The 17,096-nt window shown below is 34.1% G+C and overlaps 1 protein-coding gene across 3 annotated transcripts in view; it reads right to left on the bottom strand.

Annotated features, from left to right (window-relative positions):
- Positions 1 to 5,199: 5,199 nt before the first annotated feature.
- LOC129220259 (UBX domain-containing protein 6-like) overlaps positions 5,200 to 17,096 on the bottom strand; it is a 41,618-nt gene continuing 29,721 nt past the window's right edge. For all 3 annotated transcript variants that reach the window (XM_054854639.1, XM_054854640.1, XM_054854641.1), the window contains exons 6-7: positions 13,131 to 13,260; positions 5,200 to 5,502 (exon numbers count right to left, since the gene is read on the bottom strand). In XM_054854639.1, coding sequence (XP_054710614.1) covers positions 5,254 to 5,502; positions 13,131 to 13,260 — 379 coding nt within the window. In that variant the 3' untranslated portion in view covers positions 5,200 to 5,253. The remainder of the gene's footprint in view (positions 5,503 to 13,130; positions 13,261 to 17,096) is intronic.

The following is a 17,096-nucleotide window of genomic DNA, read 5'->3' as shown; positions in this document are numbered from 1 at the left end:
CACTGCCAATGTCTTTTACCCGGATTTGCTTGAAATTGAGATAATAGATTAACTGTATAGGCAATATCCGGTCTAGTTTTCCCTGCTATATAGGACAAACATCCCAATAAATTGCGATAAGGTACTTTCTCCATTTCTTTTATTTCTTGGTCCGTTTTTGGACAATCACCTAAAGACAAAATTGTACCTTTCGCTATTGGGAGGGTCGAGTATGGGTATTGATACTTTTCAAAATTTTCACAAACTGTCTTAATGTAAGAATTTTGGTGTATAAAAATTCCCCCATTGATTTCTTCAAATTCTACCCCCAATAATTTTTTAGTTCTCCCTAATTCTTTAATATCGTAATGTTTTGATAAATCCTGAATTGTTTCCTGAATTATGATTTCATTTTTTCCAAAAATTATTATATCATCTACATACATCAATAAAAACACATTTCTGTTTCTTGTATAAACACAGTTACTACATTTAAATTTCAAAAAATTCAGACCTTGGAGAACCCTATCAATTTCCAAGTACCAATTTCTCCCCGATTGATGGAGACCATATAGCGATTTCTTTAGACGGCATACCCAGTCTTCTTTTCCCGGGATTACAAAACCCTGTGGTTGTCGCATATAGATTTCCTCATGCAAATCAGCATAAAGATATGCGTTTTTTACGTCTAATTGAAAATGGCTCCAACCCAGGAATATCACCAGAATTGAGAAAAACATTCTGATCAGGGAGAAATTGATAACTGGGGAGAAAACCTGAGAATACGATTCTCCTGCCACCTGCCTGTTTCCCATCGCTACCAATCTGCTTTTAAACCTGGCAATTTCCCCTTTTGCATTTCTCTTCAAGTCATAGACCCACTTATTACCAAGCACTGGTTTACCAACTGGCTGGGGAACTAACTGCCACACCCCCCTTCCTTGAATCACTTTCATTTCTTCTGACATGGCTTCTTGCCAATGTTTTACTTCTGGGGTTTTCAAGCATTGATTATAGTTTTGGGGAATTAGCACTTCTGACAAATTTGCCTCTGGCTCGGGTTCCATTTGTTCCTTAGGGGAATTAAAAATATCAAACAAAGGATTATAAGGTACATTTTTACTTTTGAAATCAAATAGTTCAGGATTGTAAACAATGTTATTCTTCTTACAATATTTTTCTACATCATTGGGTGACCTTAACCTGGTTTTATTTCCCTTTTCATAGTAGTAGATATCAGTACGGTCCCCTTTCTTTCTTTTTACTGCATCCCTCACCCATTCAATTTCCTCACAAGGGGTGGGAGCCTTTCTTTCATCTATCTCTTTATCTAAGAGAACTTCACTAATAGATTTAATAAAAGAATAATCATCATCATTGTCTACATTCCCAATCAAGTTTGATTTCCCCCAAATTAAATTTTCCCTGAAGTCCACATTGATAGTTTCAAAAATTTTCTTTAGCTCTGGGTCCCAAATTCTGTACCCTTTTGCTTGGGTTGCGTAGCCCACCATTATGCCCTTCTTACTCCTTGAGTCAAATTTCCTTAGATTTTGTTTTGGCATGCCTCTGTAGGCAATACATCCAAACCTCCGAAAATGCCTTACTGAGGGCTTGTTTCCCCAGAACAGCTCAAATGGGGTTTTCCCCCTTTCTTTTAGGACTGTTCTATTCCTGACATAATCGAAGCATAAGGCGGCTTCCGCCCAAAATTCTTCCCTTAGTCCAGAGTCTTTCAGCATTGCCCTAACCCCATTCATTAATGTCAAATTGTATCTTTCTACTACCCCGTTCTGTTCGGGAGTATAAGGGTTGGTTCTTTCTATGCTGATGCCTTCTTTAATTAAGTGGGTCTCAAAATTAGAATTTGTGAATTCCCTCCCATTATCAGACCTTATGGCCAAAATTTTCTTGTTGAGGGCTCTCTCTACATGCCTCTGGTATCTAAGGAAATATTCAAAAGCTTCATCTTTTGACTTTAGAAAGTAAATAGTGGACTTCCTTGAGAAATCATCAATTATGGAAAAAATATATCTTTTCCCCCCTAGTGACTCCACCGGAAATGGCCCTGCTAGATCCATGAAAAGAAGCTCAAGTTGTCTTTTAGACCTTATCCCTGGAGTGGGCTTAAATGAACACCTTCTTTTCTTTGCAATAATACAAGGCTCACAATCTGGCCGGTTTCTACTTTTTATATTAAGTCCTTTGACACAGTTCTTCTTTTCAGTTTCCAAGATACTGTCATAATTAATATGGCAAAACCGTTCATGCCACAACTCCAGGTCTAATCCTTTGACCTCGGTTACATTTACATTTGGTGGTGAGTCACTACTTTGATTACTTAAAAATGAGGTGGGTTTTACAAAGTACAATTTATCAATTAAAAATGCAGAAAAAAGTTTGATACCATCATTATTAAAAATACATATTTTACCAGGATACCACCTTAATGAAAAACCAAGACTGTCTATCCTGGATCCGGAAAGCAAATTTCGTCTAAGTGTTGGAGCATAATAGACCTCATTCAATGTGATGGTTACTAGCTTACCATCTGTTTTGATTTCGAAAACAATTTTCCCTACCCCCTCGACTTGACTATTTACATTGCCCACAGCTACTTCCATTTTTGTATTTTTAACAGGCCTCAATTCACAAAATAGGTCCCTATCTTTACAGAAATGTGCCGTGGCACCTGTATCCAGTAAAAATACTGGTATTTCCTCCTTCAAATTTGTGTTGTTGGCCTGCACTCCTGATATTTTACTGATGGTGCAAAACATTCCAGCCTTAGGGGTATTACCTTGTTTGACAAAATTACGATTACCTTTATTTTGATTAGTTGGTTTTCTGCTCCAACACCGAGCCGAAATATGCCCCTTTTTCCCACATGTGAAGCAAACTCTCGTTTCAAATTTATTTACATTTTCAACTTTCCGCCCAGTCTGGTGTTTATTCTGAACAGAAAAAGCATTAACACCTGAACTACTATTTCCAAAATTTTCATTTCCTAAAAATTTTAATCTCCCCTCTTCTGCTAAAAGTTCATCCAAAACATTTGAAAAGTTAAATTTACTTTCATCCCATCTATAAATATTTTGTACTATTCCCCTAAAATTTTGATCTAAACTACGTATTAGTTGAAATCCCTTTAATTTCTCATCCATTTTATAGCCATTCTCCTCCAACTGTCGGAGCAAACACTTCAATCGAGCCGCGAACATTCCAATAGTTTCCTTTTCATTAATTCTACTAGAAAAAAACTCCTCCCACAATCCGGCAACACGGGCTAAAGACGGAGGTTCAAAATTCAATTTCAATGACGTCCATACAGCATATGGATCGTCTAAATCATCTATTAGTTGTTTTAACTCATCCTCTATGTTGAGGTAAATAATCGCCACTGCTTGGCCCCTCCGTTTCTTTATTTCTGCCAAAATACCTTCTTCTAATTTTGTTTGGGTTAATTCCCATAAATCTCTTTCTATCAGTACCATTTTCATATTTTTCGACCATGTTGCCCAATTGCAGGAGTTAAGTTTCTTAATGTTTCGATAGTCCCTTTCCATTATTCTGAAAACTTTTGCAAATTTGTCTCCAACCAAAATGACATTCGACCACGCTCTGCTACCACTCTGTTGGCATAAATTTAGGTTAAGTTTAAAATCCAAAAGTTAAGATATTTAAACTAAGCCAACATTAACTGGCCGTGTAATGTCAAGTTGGAGACAAGCAAAAAACATGTTTCAGAAAAATACATTTATTAAATATGACTAGAATAACATCCCCATAAAATACACCCCCAAAATATCATAACAAAAGTGGTTCCAGCAAATAAAGAAAAATGTCACCAAAATGTCGATGCAATCGCTTGCCACTCCGAAGGATCAGCTTGAAGACTCACAAAAGGTCCGCCGAATCACACTTCAGGAATGTCCATACTGAACAGGCAGCATTACACAATTCGTAGATCGGTGAGCATCACAGGTAGACACGTGGAACACACTTCCCCGACATTTTAATTGGCCGGACACAACACAACTGGTTCTTCACCTGGACTCACTAATTCCAGGACTTGGAAGATTAAATATCACATACCAAAAAAACCCCCCCCCACACGTGAGCCGGACTAGGCTTCACGATCAAACACAACAACTGGGGATCGTTGAGAGAAGAGAGACGAGAGCCCTCGCTTGCTGCCACTCGCCACAATATATATGTTTTATCAACCAATGAGATTCCATGCCTCGATGACGTCACCACACTAACTTCTACTTCGACCATCACTCATTTGCATATTCCACTGCCGCGAATATTCGTACTCCTCTCCATAGCACGTGCGGTCAACGAGTGGAATTAATTCGAGTCGATCAGGTGACAACTCAACTTTTCTGAATCGACACATCGAGACATGCAATCTCCGATGGTTTCAGTAAACAGTCGCCATTAATTATGGCGTGGGGGAATCGTCGATTGAAGTGTTAGCACCAACTAGTTGACAGGTTCTACTTTTACCAGACTGGGCGTAAAGTAGGTACACTTAACTTTAAATTATTTTCTTTAAATTATCGGCTGTGGACCGAGAATAAAAAATAAAATAAAATAATATTTTATGCTAACAAATGTGACTCGTGTGCGCAAAGTTTTGAACTGAGACCGTCGACTAAATATTTGTTTAATTGCCCAAATGTTAAATTTACCAAAATCTGAGGTTCATGGTTTTGTGAGGGTGCATTTGAACATGCGCAAGGTGTGAGCGAAGTTGGTCCCAAAAGTGCTCACTGACGACGAACAGCTACCTGACCAAGGCCGACATCGCAACGCTTCCGTAGCCGCCCTACAACCCAGCTGTGGCCCCCCGGACTTTTTTTTGTTTCCTCACCTGAAAAGGCCGATGAAAGGCAAGCATTTTGAGATGACAGAGGGGATCCAAGCAGCATGCACCGTGGCTCTCAAGGCTATTCCGCAGAATGCCTACCGTGACGCCTTTAATGCTTAGAAATCTGACTGGCAGGGCGGCATCCGCGCAGAAGGAGCCTATTTTGAAAGTTTTTAAAGAATTGTAACAATTGGCTCAATAATTTTTTTTTAATCGACTCAGTCCTATTACTTTCCGGACAAACCCTGTAAGTGGGCATGTTTTTTTTTTTGATAAAATTTGCATTCAGTACGCTTATTCAAATAATTATCAACTGAGGGGAAAAAAAAGGATATTATCAGGAATAGTTTTTTTAATGCATTCAAATAAACTACAATTCAAAAAAGACACAGAAATTATCATGAGTCAGTAAGAAGACTTAAAGTATCTGATTTCAAATATGAAACAGTTTCACTAGGGATATCACTGGAATACTGGAAATTCAAAAGGACTGCAGGGACAAGTTTCAATTCCAGTAAAGATTTTTCACTGTCTGATACTTTAACACCACCAAGCAAGAGGAGTTGAAAATCTTTTTCAGGATCACTTAAATTTTCTTTGATGAATTCAATTACAGCAGCAAGCTTTTCATACACATAAAAAGTGCCCTGAAAAACAGGTTGGAAATTATTACACACAGGAAAAAATAAAGAATTAGAAAAAAAAAAAAAAATCAGATGGATAGTTTTGCAAATTTATTCTGATTTCCCCAAAACTGTAAGATGCATAGAAATAATTGACATAAATATTTATTAAAGTCACAATCACAGCTCAAAAGACTCACGTGACTTACTACACGAAAACACAAATAAAATATAAGCAAAAATATCCACTAAAATAGTTTTATTTAGTCACATAGTTAGTGCAGCAGGGTTTCCGCTATGGTTGTTATTTTTCACAAAATGCAAGAGTACTGTTTGTTCTCAAAAGCAAAGATTACCACTCAGGATCAGGGTTGGGTTTTAGACTGTCCAAAACCGGTTCAGGACAGGACAGGTGGTTTTTACCGTCTAAAAGTGTCTTAAACTGTCCAAAACTATGCTAAAGCTAAAGGGGTGTAATCTAATCAACTCGTATTTACTGCAATATTCGCAATGTATAAATATAGATATCAATCAGGTTTAATTAATGGTATTTAATAAAAATTTTTCTCAAAAATGTTCATTTAAAAAATATTTTACTTAAAAAAATTGCTAATAGCTATTGCGTAAAAACATCCTTATGTAACAGTTGGCAGAGTTATCAAAGGAAATTCACAACACTACCAAGACAACTAATGTCAGTTCCATTTATGACACAAAGGAATGTTATTAAATGTGCAATATTTAGGAAAAAGAAAAAAAAAAAAAGCTTTTTTTTTTAAAATGGTTTTTGCAAATAAGTTTTACATGATGTTTTAACAAAATTTATTTTTTAAATTATAGGTTAAAGAACAAGAAATTGATGACTACACTTATGTTATAGAACCTGTGCTAGTCCTTTTTTAGTTCATATTTTTAATATAATACATTCTGTAACTACAAAAAATTGTAATTTATTGCATTTAAGTCAATTATTGCACTACATTTTGAAATCTTTCCTTTGCACACTTGCATAAATGTCAAAAAATTTGGTTTATGGAGGAAAAAAAACTCCTGCATACAAATTGAAATTTTCAATGAAAAATTTAATTTTTACTTAACTATACTAAAATCAGCTGCATGAATAAGTTACATATAGTATATTTATACTTGAATGTTCACATTAAATGAATATATTTTACAGTCAAAAAAATAATTTCGACACATTTTGTTCTGTTTTTGATATTTTCCCACAAAATCTAGTTTTTCAAAAATAGTTTTGGACACTTTTGGGCTCAAGGGGTTTGAACAGGATGGTAAAAACCTTGCCAAACCTGCTTTCATTTGCACACATGCGTAAACATAGGGAAATTTGGTTACTATTATCAAAATAAATAAACTCATGCATGAAAATTGAAATTTTAATAAATAATTCAACTTCTATGTAACTAGATTAAAATCATCTGCATAAATAAGTTGAATGTTCTCATTGAATTAATGTTCAATATAAAACATTTTATTATTTATTTTTGATGTTTTTTCACAGAATACGTTTTTTCTAAAAATAGAGTTTTGGACACTTTCAGACAGTTTTTGGACACAAGGGTTTTGGAAAGGACGGTAAAAATCAGGGTTTTTACCGTAGTGTCCAAAACCTTGCCAACATTGCTCAGGATATATTCCATTTTAAAAAGGGGTGTTAGGTTCAGGGCCTGATTAACGCACTGTCCGGCGGGTCCGCGGACCTGGGCACCACAAATTTAGGGGCACCAAAATAGCCTAGCCTAAATTCAGTTACTTACTTCCTTTTTTTTTTTTTAAGATCATTTTACTTTCTCTCAACTTTAAGGGAGAAGAGGCTCAATTTTTTTAAAAAATCAGCTCAAAACCTCATAAAGTTAAAAACATTTCGCGTGAAGTCGTTGTCTCTTAGCTCTGGAATTTCAAAATAATTACTCGGCTGACATAGATGAACATTTTCCAGAAGAATTAACACACTTTCAAATTTTTGCAAAAGGTAATCTTCTCCTGGAGAATGTTTTAAAAGGATAAGATCACTAAACATTACACATACATTTCCGAAAGTGGATTCACCCCTGCAGCTTCTTCTCTTACCTTGCCTATCAGCAGCTGTTCCAGTGAACGTTCCTTTTCATTTTTGAAAATAATAAAAAATCATTTGAGAAGCTGCGTTTCTCATGATAATTTACAGGCGTTTTCCTCATTGACCATTGAAAATTCTGTGACATCAAACATAGATTTCAATTATTTGATAGACACATTTGCTTCTGTTAAAGCCAGAAAGAAGCTTTTTTAAAGCTTGATGTCAGAATTAGTAAGATTTTTTTTTGCAGTTTTAAATTGTTTTTTAACTCTTTTTTTGCCCTAAGAGGCAATTTTAACCTATGTGATAGTTTGGTGACTATAATACCAAACACTTGATAGTCACCAAACTAATCACCTATAACTGTGATTAGTTTGGTGACTATCAAGTGTTTGGTATTCAAATCCCAGATTTCCTTTCAAATGTAGTAATGTTCTTTTAAAATGTAGTTTCTAGTAATTAGGTTTCTAGTATGAAACAATGATTTTAAAATTGCGCAGATTTTCTCATGTGGGGGGGGGGGCACCAACATCTACTTAGGACCTGGGCACCAGTTTGGCTTGATCGGGCCCTGGTTAGGTTGAGGATGGGCACTTTCCGCTCGCACTTGAAATCTCATCTCTTTTGACGCTACTTTGGAAGAACTTCTAAACTCGTAATTTTGTGCCTTTTACTTCCAGGTTTTCCTCCCTATTTTGATAAAATCAGAGCAGACCTGACGCATGCGCAAATTGGCACTAGGTCTCGGCAAAGGAAAACAGTACAATTTAAATTGAAAAAATGTTGCAAGGCATTTTGGCTTTTTTGCTCAAAGAAAAATTGTAAGCAAGGATAAAATTAAAAATTAAAAAAAAAAAAAACCTACTGAGTCGCAACTGTAGAAAAAAGTGGGAAAATTGAAAATAATTTAAAAAGCCTTATATTACAGTGGACCCTCGTTTTACGCGGGTTTATTTTACGTGGTTTCGATTATATGTGGCTTAAGATTTGACACCTTTATTTTATTTTACGCGGATGAGTTTTGGTTTTACGCGAATGTGGCAATGCAAACAGATAAAAATTTCCCCTCTTTTAAAATCCTAACTGCTAAAGATTGCAGATTACATGTAATCAACTGCATTTTGGCGTGCTAATAATCAAGCTTGGGCCACTGGAAACATTTTATGCAATTGGTTCCAGAGTTCTTTCCAGAAGTAAAGTTATTAAACTCACTCAGTTCAGAACTCACTGGAAGAAGAGCTTTTAAAAGTGACAAAGGATGAAAAAACCAACAAGGATACCAACATCGATGACACACAATACACAACCAAACACACATTGAAAAATTTGAGCCATTCTTAGACAATAGAAATGATCTTTCTGATTTGTTAGTGAAGGAAGATTCTATCATGGAAATGAAGCAAGTGATAATGTATGCGTTAATGCTCTGCAAAGTACTACAGAGAAAAATTCTTAATGACTACCAAAAGACCAACACCTTTTTATAAACAGATCACGAAATTAATTTTTGTTTTCTTTATGCATGTTGTGCATAGAAATCGATATAAGTACACATTAAATGCATTATACAGTTATTCATCACTAAATGAAGTATTTTTTTTACCTATGGAACCTAACCCCTATCAGGTCTTGGTTTACGCGGTTTTGATTTAAGTGTCATTTCCCTGGAACGTAATCCCCCCCCCCCTAAAACGAGGCTCTACTGTATTCAAAATCTATGTCGACTATTTTATTTGCTATTAAATAGAAATTGGCAACAGATAAAATTTTTAAATCATTGTGTTTTATTTCCTTGTCGGCCAACAATGAATTCAGTTATCAATCCCGTGAATAAAGGCTATAAAGGCTTAGGCATTATTAAATGTAGGCCTGAAGAAAGCATTTCAGTCCTTGAAAATATTCAGCAGAGTAGCAGATGAAAAAAGCACATGGTGAACAAAGGCCGAAGAAAAAATATCCTTTTATTTTTAGCATATTGGATGAGGTAATACTTAGACAATGTATTTGACTTACATTTAATTCAGTTTAACAGGAACATTTAAAAAATGTCGTTATTCTAACAACAAACAACATCTCATCAAAATGGCAAACTATGTATTTCGAATTAACTTAGAAAAAATGCATCTTTTCGAAATAAAATATTCAAGACAACTGCACCATCTTACTTCGAACTGGACCATACAAACATGCAGACAACACACACAAAAAACATTGAGAGAGAGAGAAGCCCTCAAAAACCTGCAGCATTATATATCCATGAACACACATGGTGGAACAACCAACATTTGAAATTTTAATCACTTATGCAAAACAACAAGAACTGTTGCCAAACACGAAAACATCGCACGGTTATCACATGCAGGAACCAATTAAAACCCATTCCAGTTCAGATGAGTGAATCGCCCAAATAACGTCACTACCGATTCAACGTTGTTTGTTTACATCGAAGCAATTTGTCCAAACCATCTGCATGAGACAAAAACGTATTTTAGATGAAATAACAGTAGGTTATTTATTTTATTTATTTATTTTCTTTATTATTATTTTTTTTACTTCATTTATCTTAAAGAAAACTTGACTAAAATGTTTACATTAAAATCTGCTTTAAAAAATTGTTATACAGTAAAACCTGTCTACAACGATACTGTTGGGACCTAAAAAAAATATTGTAATAGACAGGTTATCGTTATAGACAGTTTGATTATTCATGCTGACATTTTGCTGGGGCCAAAAAAATATTGTTATAGACATTTTATCGTTATAGATAGTATTGTTATACACAGATTTCACTGTAATTCGAATTCTATGAAACATGGAAGTTCCAAACACATTCTATCAGATGCGGGAAAAAATTCTCTTTATTTTGGTATTAAATTTAAAAAATTGTAACTATTTTTTCACTGCAAAAATTGCAAAAACCTTTTAAAGGTTTTTAATTAAAATCTTCGCTAATTAATGTCATCCAAAGATGCAACCTAGCAAAGAACACTCTTGATCAACTCTCCTTTTGAACAATTTTTTTTTTCAAAATCGGTCCATCCGTTTAGGCGACAGAGAGCCACAGATAGACACACAGATACGTCAAACTTATAACCCCTTTCTTTTGAGTGTCGGGGGTTAAAAATGTAAAAAAAAAGCAATGCATGATTCCAGACATTAAACAAGCATGGTGATAGTCAACTTAATCTTCTCACTAGTCTTAGCTAAAAAAGATGTTTAAATTACTATTAAGTTCAACAAAACTCCATCTTAATGGGCATTTTTGGGAAAGGGGACTTGCATCCTTTTGAAAATCAAACTAAGGCTCTTTCAACAGTAAGCACATTTTTTTTATTTTCAAATTTTAAAAATGTATATATATGTTGCAGTATATTTATTTCTTTAAAAAATTCATTTTTGAATTTAGTTTTCAACTGTAAGTGAAACACATTGAGACATTAGTGCACATATTCATTAACTGTCAACATTTTACCATTTTGCTAAAGCTGTTCTTCTTCTAATTATAGCTTTTTTCCAAAAGAAGTTTTGAACTCAGCTTAAACCCTGTAGTACACTGAAACCTCCAAACAATGGACCAGTGGATTCTAGCCATTATTCAAAAATTAAAATTTTGCTTAAAAAAAGTTTGATACTAAGAACTATCAAATAGAAACTTCAAGAGACAGTCAAACTTTGCTATCCCAATATACAGATGAAAAATCACTCTAGAACTCAACGTCACTTTTTCAAAGACAAGAAACCACATACAATGTTAATGTTATTATTTTGGAAATCAAGCCAAGATTTTTCACATCTACCTCCAACTACAATGAGGTTTGAAGCTGGTGAAATAGAGTCCAAGCAAGGTCGAATCTGCAGTCTCCGGAAGCTGTAATGAGCTGTTCTGTAGTTGCTCGCTTTCTAGTACGAAATGTTGATTTACAACTGAGAATCTTGCAGAAAAATAAATTTTTTATGGCAACTTTCAGCTCATTTTATGATGCAATATTTAATATTTTTTAGGGCTTATTAATAAACATTTTTGTATTTTTAAAAAATGTTTTTATTCATTTTTTGTTAGTCATCTGTACATTTTTTTTTACAATTTGGAAAGCAGAAGGTATTTTCGATTTTGAAATACCATTTTGAGTCTGGAAATAACCCAGAATTTGGTTCAGAAGTAAGCCTTTTTGAAAAACTATTTGACACTGAAGAATTGAATAAACCTTCATGTAATGAAAATTAGTAGAGTAAAGGACTAGTTATGGGCATGGTCAAGGGTTTTTAAAATTTGGATTGCTGTTCAACTGTGATGTTGCAGTTCTAGTTCACAGAAAAACATTCTTACTGTGTTAGAACTTAGAAATTGTACTTTTATAGCTGTGAAAAGTTTTATAAATTTTCAACTATGATTTGTACATGTTTTTTGACATAAATTGAAATACAATGGTTTGATCAGTTATGATAACACTCGCTTAGTTATCGGCATACTAAAAACTAGCTGAATTCAATTGTTTACAAAAAATACACAAAAAAAGTATTCAACCATATTAAAACTCTTATTTTTCTTACAATATAATCATATTTAAAGTATCTTTACTTACCAATTCAAGTAAAATTAAAAAATGGAAAACAGGGAAATCTCTTTTAAAAGGTTCATCTAAACAACAATACATTAATAAATGAACAAATAAATAGAACTATTCTACTGCTGCATTTTTTACTTTACTTTATTGTTGAATTTAGCTTATGTTTTATCATCAATTCTAAATAATAATTGATTGAGTAAGAATGGCCAAAAAATTAACTATGTTCATATGTGCCCATCAGTAGAACACTTTCTTTCTACTGACTTGTTATGGGCACATTAACTCGAAAGGATCTTAATAAATATATTAATAGCAAATATATATATATAGTGAAGCACCGTTTATACGTTTTTTGAAGGCACTGTATGAAAAAGAGTATACTAGGTCTATGTTAATATGTATTTGACTCCCAATTGAAAAACGTATAATTGATAAAAATGTACAAAAGAGAAACGTACAAACGGTGCTTCACTGTATGTGATAGAAAAGAAAAAGCTAAAGAAGGAGTAGCAATAAAACTGCAATTTGATTTTTAAAAAAACAGCAATCTCAGGTCCTTAAGAAAGAAACCATTCAAAAATTAAGTGCAAGAAATTTCACAATGGTGACTGAATAGCAGTAACCTTACTTATCACACTGTAGATAAAAACTTATGTTTAGAAAAGTGGTGAGTGTTCTTGAAAGATGCTATTTTTAGAATCCACTGATGGCTTTTTCTGGCGTATCGATCACAAACTTGACTTTGACAATACAAGTGAAACTTGCCCATTACTAGTCAAGTGCTTATGACTATAGTTGGGGCAAACCTAATCAAAAGGCTACACAAATCCTAATCACAGCATTATAACACTGCCAGGTTAGGTTTTTGTTACAACTATACTCTTTTACTCTATAACAAATCTTTTCTTCCTTTTTTTAAAAAATAAAGACATACATTCGATAAACATGAATTATTACATAAAATATCATTAATTAAAAAAATATAAATTAAACTATTTACTCACTTGAATAATTATTCCATCAGGGAATCGTATCCGTATCAGAGAAAACTTATAATAGTGTATTTCCTTTAATCCATCTCTTTCCCTCATGGCTTTAGTTCTGAGCTGCGTTAACAATTCAACGCTTTCAGACCTATAATAAGATGAGAAAAAAATATAACCTTGCTCAGTTTGGAAAGGAACAAACAATCATTGTTTCACTGGCAAAAAAAAAAAAAAAAGGCTGCAGAGGATTAAAAACTATTTTTTAAATCTGAACAAAACTTATTTTAAATCAGAAACAAGAACAGTATCTGTGAAATGTTATTGCACTAGTTTTGCTTTTCAAACAAGCATTAAACTTGCTAAAAGTGCAATCAATTATTCAGCTTTTTAAAAAATAAGGTGGAAAATAAATGAACTCTTAACTGCATAGTTTGATTTCATTATATAATGAAACTGTACCTTTGAACCTACTTTAAAAAATAAACCACACATATTGATTCCTTAAAGTAAACTTCCTAATTACATTCATTGAAAGGATTGAATAGTTTCAAGTTATGGTGATTGATATCTCTTTCTTCTTTTTTTAATGGTAAAACATGAGCATTGATGACACTGTTGCTCTACATTCCATAAAAAAACCTACACCAAATCCAAAAGATCACACACAAATAGACCTTCCTTTATTCCTCTGTAAACTGATTTAAGGTGGAATCAATACAATGTAGAAAGTGATAATGACTTGCTTTATCTGAGTGACTGACTATGCTCACAATAAGGTGCAATAGTAAGGATATTTCACACTACAATTGAGTCAGTGAGAAGCAAAGGGATGTAAATGAACTTTTTAAAGTTTTAAGTAACAAAGTTCAGATTCCAGACAGGCTTTCTTTGTTTTTTTTTCTAAATAGCAGCACCTACCAGGGATAGGGGAGAGGGGGGCACATGTAAACATGGGGCACATGTGAACAAACCATATTTTACCCAGATAACAAGAGGAAAAAATCTGAAAAAAATTCATGTAGATGACAGCAGTAGTACTGTATGCTGCCTGAAAGATCTCAACCATTTTGTTTTTTAGTTATCATAATAACTTCTGTTTTGGAAGGTGCCAATAAACTTTCATGTTCCAGTTCTCAGAGTAAAAACACATTCAACACTATCTTTATTGTGATTTGAACTTTATTCATTTTGAAGTGGGATTTATAAAATAAGTTTTTGTACTCTATTTTTTAAAAAAAATTTGAAAGAAATATTGCTTTTTATCAGATTAGGCTTAAGTTGTTATATGGGGCACATGTGAACACACTATGTAGGGGCAGGTGTGAACTGTTTACATGTGCCCTATAAGGTTTTTTTTTAGTTACTTCAATTTCAAAAATCATTTAATTTTTTTATTTGATTAGGCTAATTAAGAAACATTGAATAATTAAAAATTTTATTAATTAAAGTTAGTATCAGCTGTATCGCGACTGTGTTGGAGGCTCCAAAAGTGATCGCGGTTTGTGGAGAGAAACAAGTTGGACAAAATGTTTCAGGCGAGAGAGGTGAACTTGTATCATTTTGTGGTATAGTTAATGCAACGCAGAAACACTGTACCTCCTGTTTTTGTATTCCCAAGAAAAAGATACAAAGATATTTTCTTAAAAGGAGCACCATCAGAAAGCTTAGGGTTAGTATCCAAAACTGGATGAATGACAGCAGATATCTTCCTAGAAGTTGTAAAACACTTCCAAAAGTACTCCCGCTGTACCCGCTGCCCCTGAAGCAAATCCTGTTTTGCTTCTACTTGATAATCATGAAAGTCATATCAGTTTGGATGTAATATTATTTTGTTGTGAGAATGGAATAGTACTCCTTACATTCCCCCCTCATTGTTCACATCGCTTACAGCCTTTGGATGTAGGTGTTTATGGCACCTTTAAATCTGCACTGAAAACTTCTTTCAATGACTGGTTGACATTACATCCAGGAAAAAGAATAACTATATATGAAATTGGTCAGTGTTCTTCACCAGCTTTCACAGCAGCCTTTACATCCAAAAATATTAAATCGGGTTTTTCTAAACCAGGAATTAGGTTGTTATCTCGGCTTGCTTTTACTGACGCTGATTTCATCCCAATTCAAATAACAAGCCAGTTAATCCTGAGGATGCCTCCACCAGCTGCAATGCACATTCAAGTCCTACCCCAGAATGTGTGAGACCATTGCCTAGAATAGAATTTCACGATTCCACTCTAGGGAAAAGTAAGCAGCGTCAAAAAAGAAAATCAAGAATTTTCACAGACACCCCCAAAAAAGACATTGTTGTCAAAGCTATGGAAGAAAAGGCAGAGAAAATGAAGATAAAATGTGAAAGAGTTGCAAAGAAAAGAAAGTTAGAGCTTGATGAACTGTTGAAAAAGGAGCAGTCAAAGGTTGTAGTCAGTGACTCTGAGTCCGACATTAGCTTTGAAGAGAGTAGCCATCAAGAAATTTGTGCTGAAGTCAACCTTGCACCAAAAAATTTAGATGTTAATGACTTTGTCCTTGCAGAATTCACTACAAAAAAGACAAAAATTCACTATTTTGGCCGTATCGAGAAAATGGAGAGTGATGAAGCAAATGTTAAATTCATGAGGAAGCAGAAGAAAGAAACCTTTGTATTTCCAGAAACAGATGATACATCGATGGTAAACACTGATGATATTCTGCTAAAATTACCCCCACCTACAATTTTAGGTAGCACATATTGAGCTGCTTCTTCAGTTTCTTTTTCTGTAAAACTTGAAGGCTATAATGTTCGTTGAATCAAGTTAATTTATTATGTACTCAATATTTATATTTTCATTGTATTTATTAATGTGTAATAAAGAGTACTTAAAGATATGCTTAGGTGCATTTTATACCATTTATTTATCTGTTCACTTGTGCCCCAGGTGTGTTTACAACTGCCCCCCCCCCACCGGGGCAGATGTGAACAAAATGTAACATATTTTAGAATTAATTTTTAGGTTGGAATTTACTCTTGTAGAAGGGGGATAACTTCATGAAAATATTAGCAAATGTTTGATTTATCATATTTAGCACTTTTTTCTTTTTTATCTCAAATCAGTAATGAAAAATATAGAAAAATGTCGTTTTTGCTCACACGTGCCCCCCTCTCCCCTACTAGTGTTATATCTTATGCCCCCAAAACAGAGAAGAGGTACCATTTGTACTAGTTCACTCTAAATTTTAAATTTTGGCACTTGCATCTCTTTGCCTCTCACTGTCTCAAATGATGTAGCAAAAAAAAAGGGGGGGGGCTGTCCACAAGTGATCTCATTTCTAGAGGGAGTGAGTTTGTGAAGAGAGAGAGGGAGAGCTAACAAGAAGTGTGACATCCAATATTTTTTATAAAAATGTTTATGAAAAATAGCCTAACATGCAGGGCCGTATTTAGACTTAACGGGGCCCTAAGCTATTCCACGTATGGGGCCCCCTTTGTATGAACAACATTTCTCTCGGTGGTGTAAGAAGCATTATTTTACTTTTTTTCCCCTTTACTACGTTTGTCTTTTTCCTCTGATACATACAGCAAAATACTTTTACTTTTTTGATCGTGTTTTAATTAGGACTCGACCGATGCATCGGCGCCGATGGTTTAACAATTTAGCCATCGGCATCGGCGGGCGATGCTAACTTGCAGGAAACATCAGCCCATCGGCCATAAAAAACATCGAAAAGCCAATGGAATTGGCCGATGTTTTTGAAAAAAAAAAAGGATCTTTGTTGTTTTACTTTTCAATACAAAGTAAATTGAGTTACCGTTTTCATATAAAATCGTTTACTTAAATTTCAGTATGAATTTCTATTTTAGTCACCCTTGAAAGTTTTTAATACCGCATTCAGGTACCGAACAAGTTAATTGTTGCGTTGTTTCTTGCAGCTGGATGTACGTATGTACCTCTCATAAGTCATAACTCAAAAAAGGTTAGCTGTAGAATGCTAAATTTTCGCATGTGG

The sequence above is a fragment of the Uloborus diversus genome, chromosome 4 (genome assembly GCF_026930045.1).
Source record: "Uloborus diversus isolate 005 chromosome 4, Udiv.v.3.1, whole genome shotgun sequence".
In the NCBI taxonomy this organism is placed as follows: Eukaryota; Metazoa; Arthropoda; class Arachnida; order Araneae; family Uloboridae; genus Uloborus; species Uloborus diversus.
Note: the sequence above shows the minus strand (reverse complement) of the source record. Positions and strands in the feature narration are given on the sequence as shown.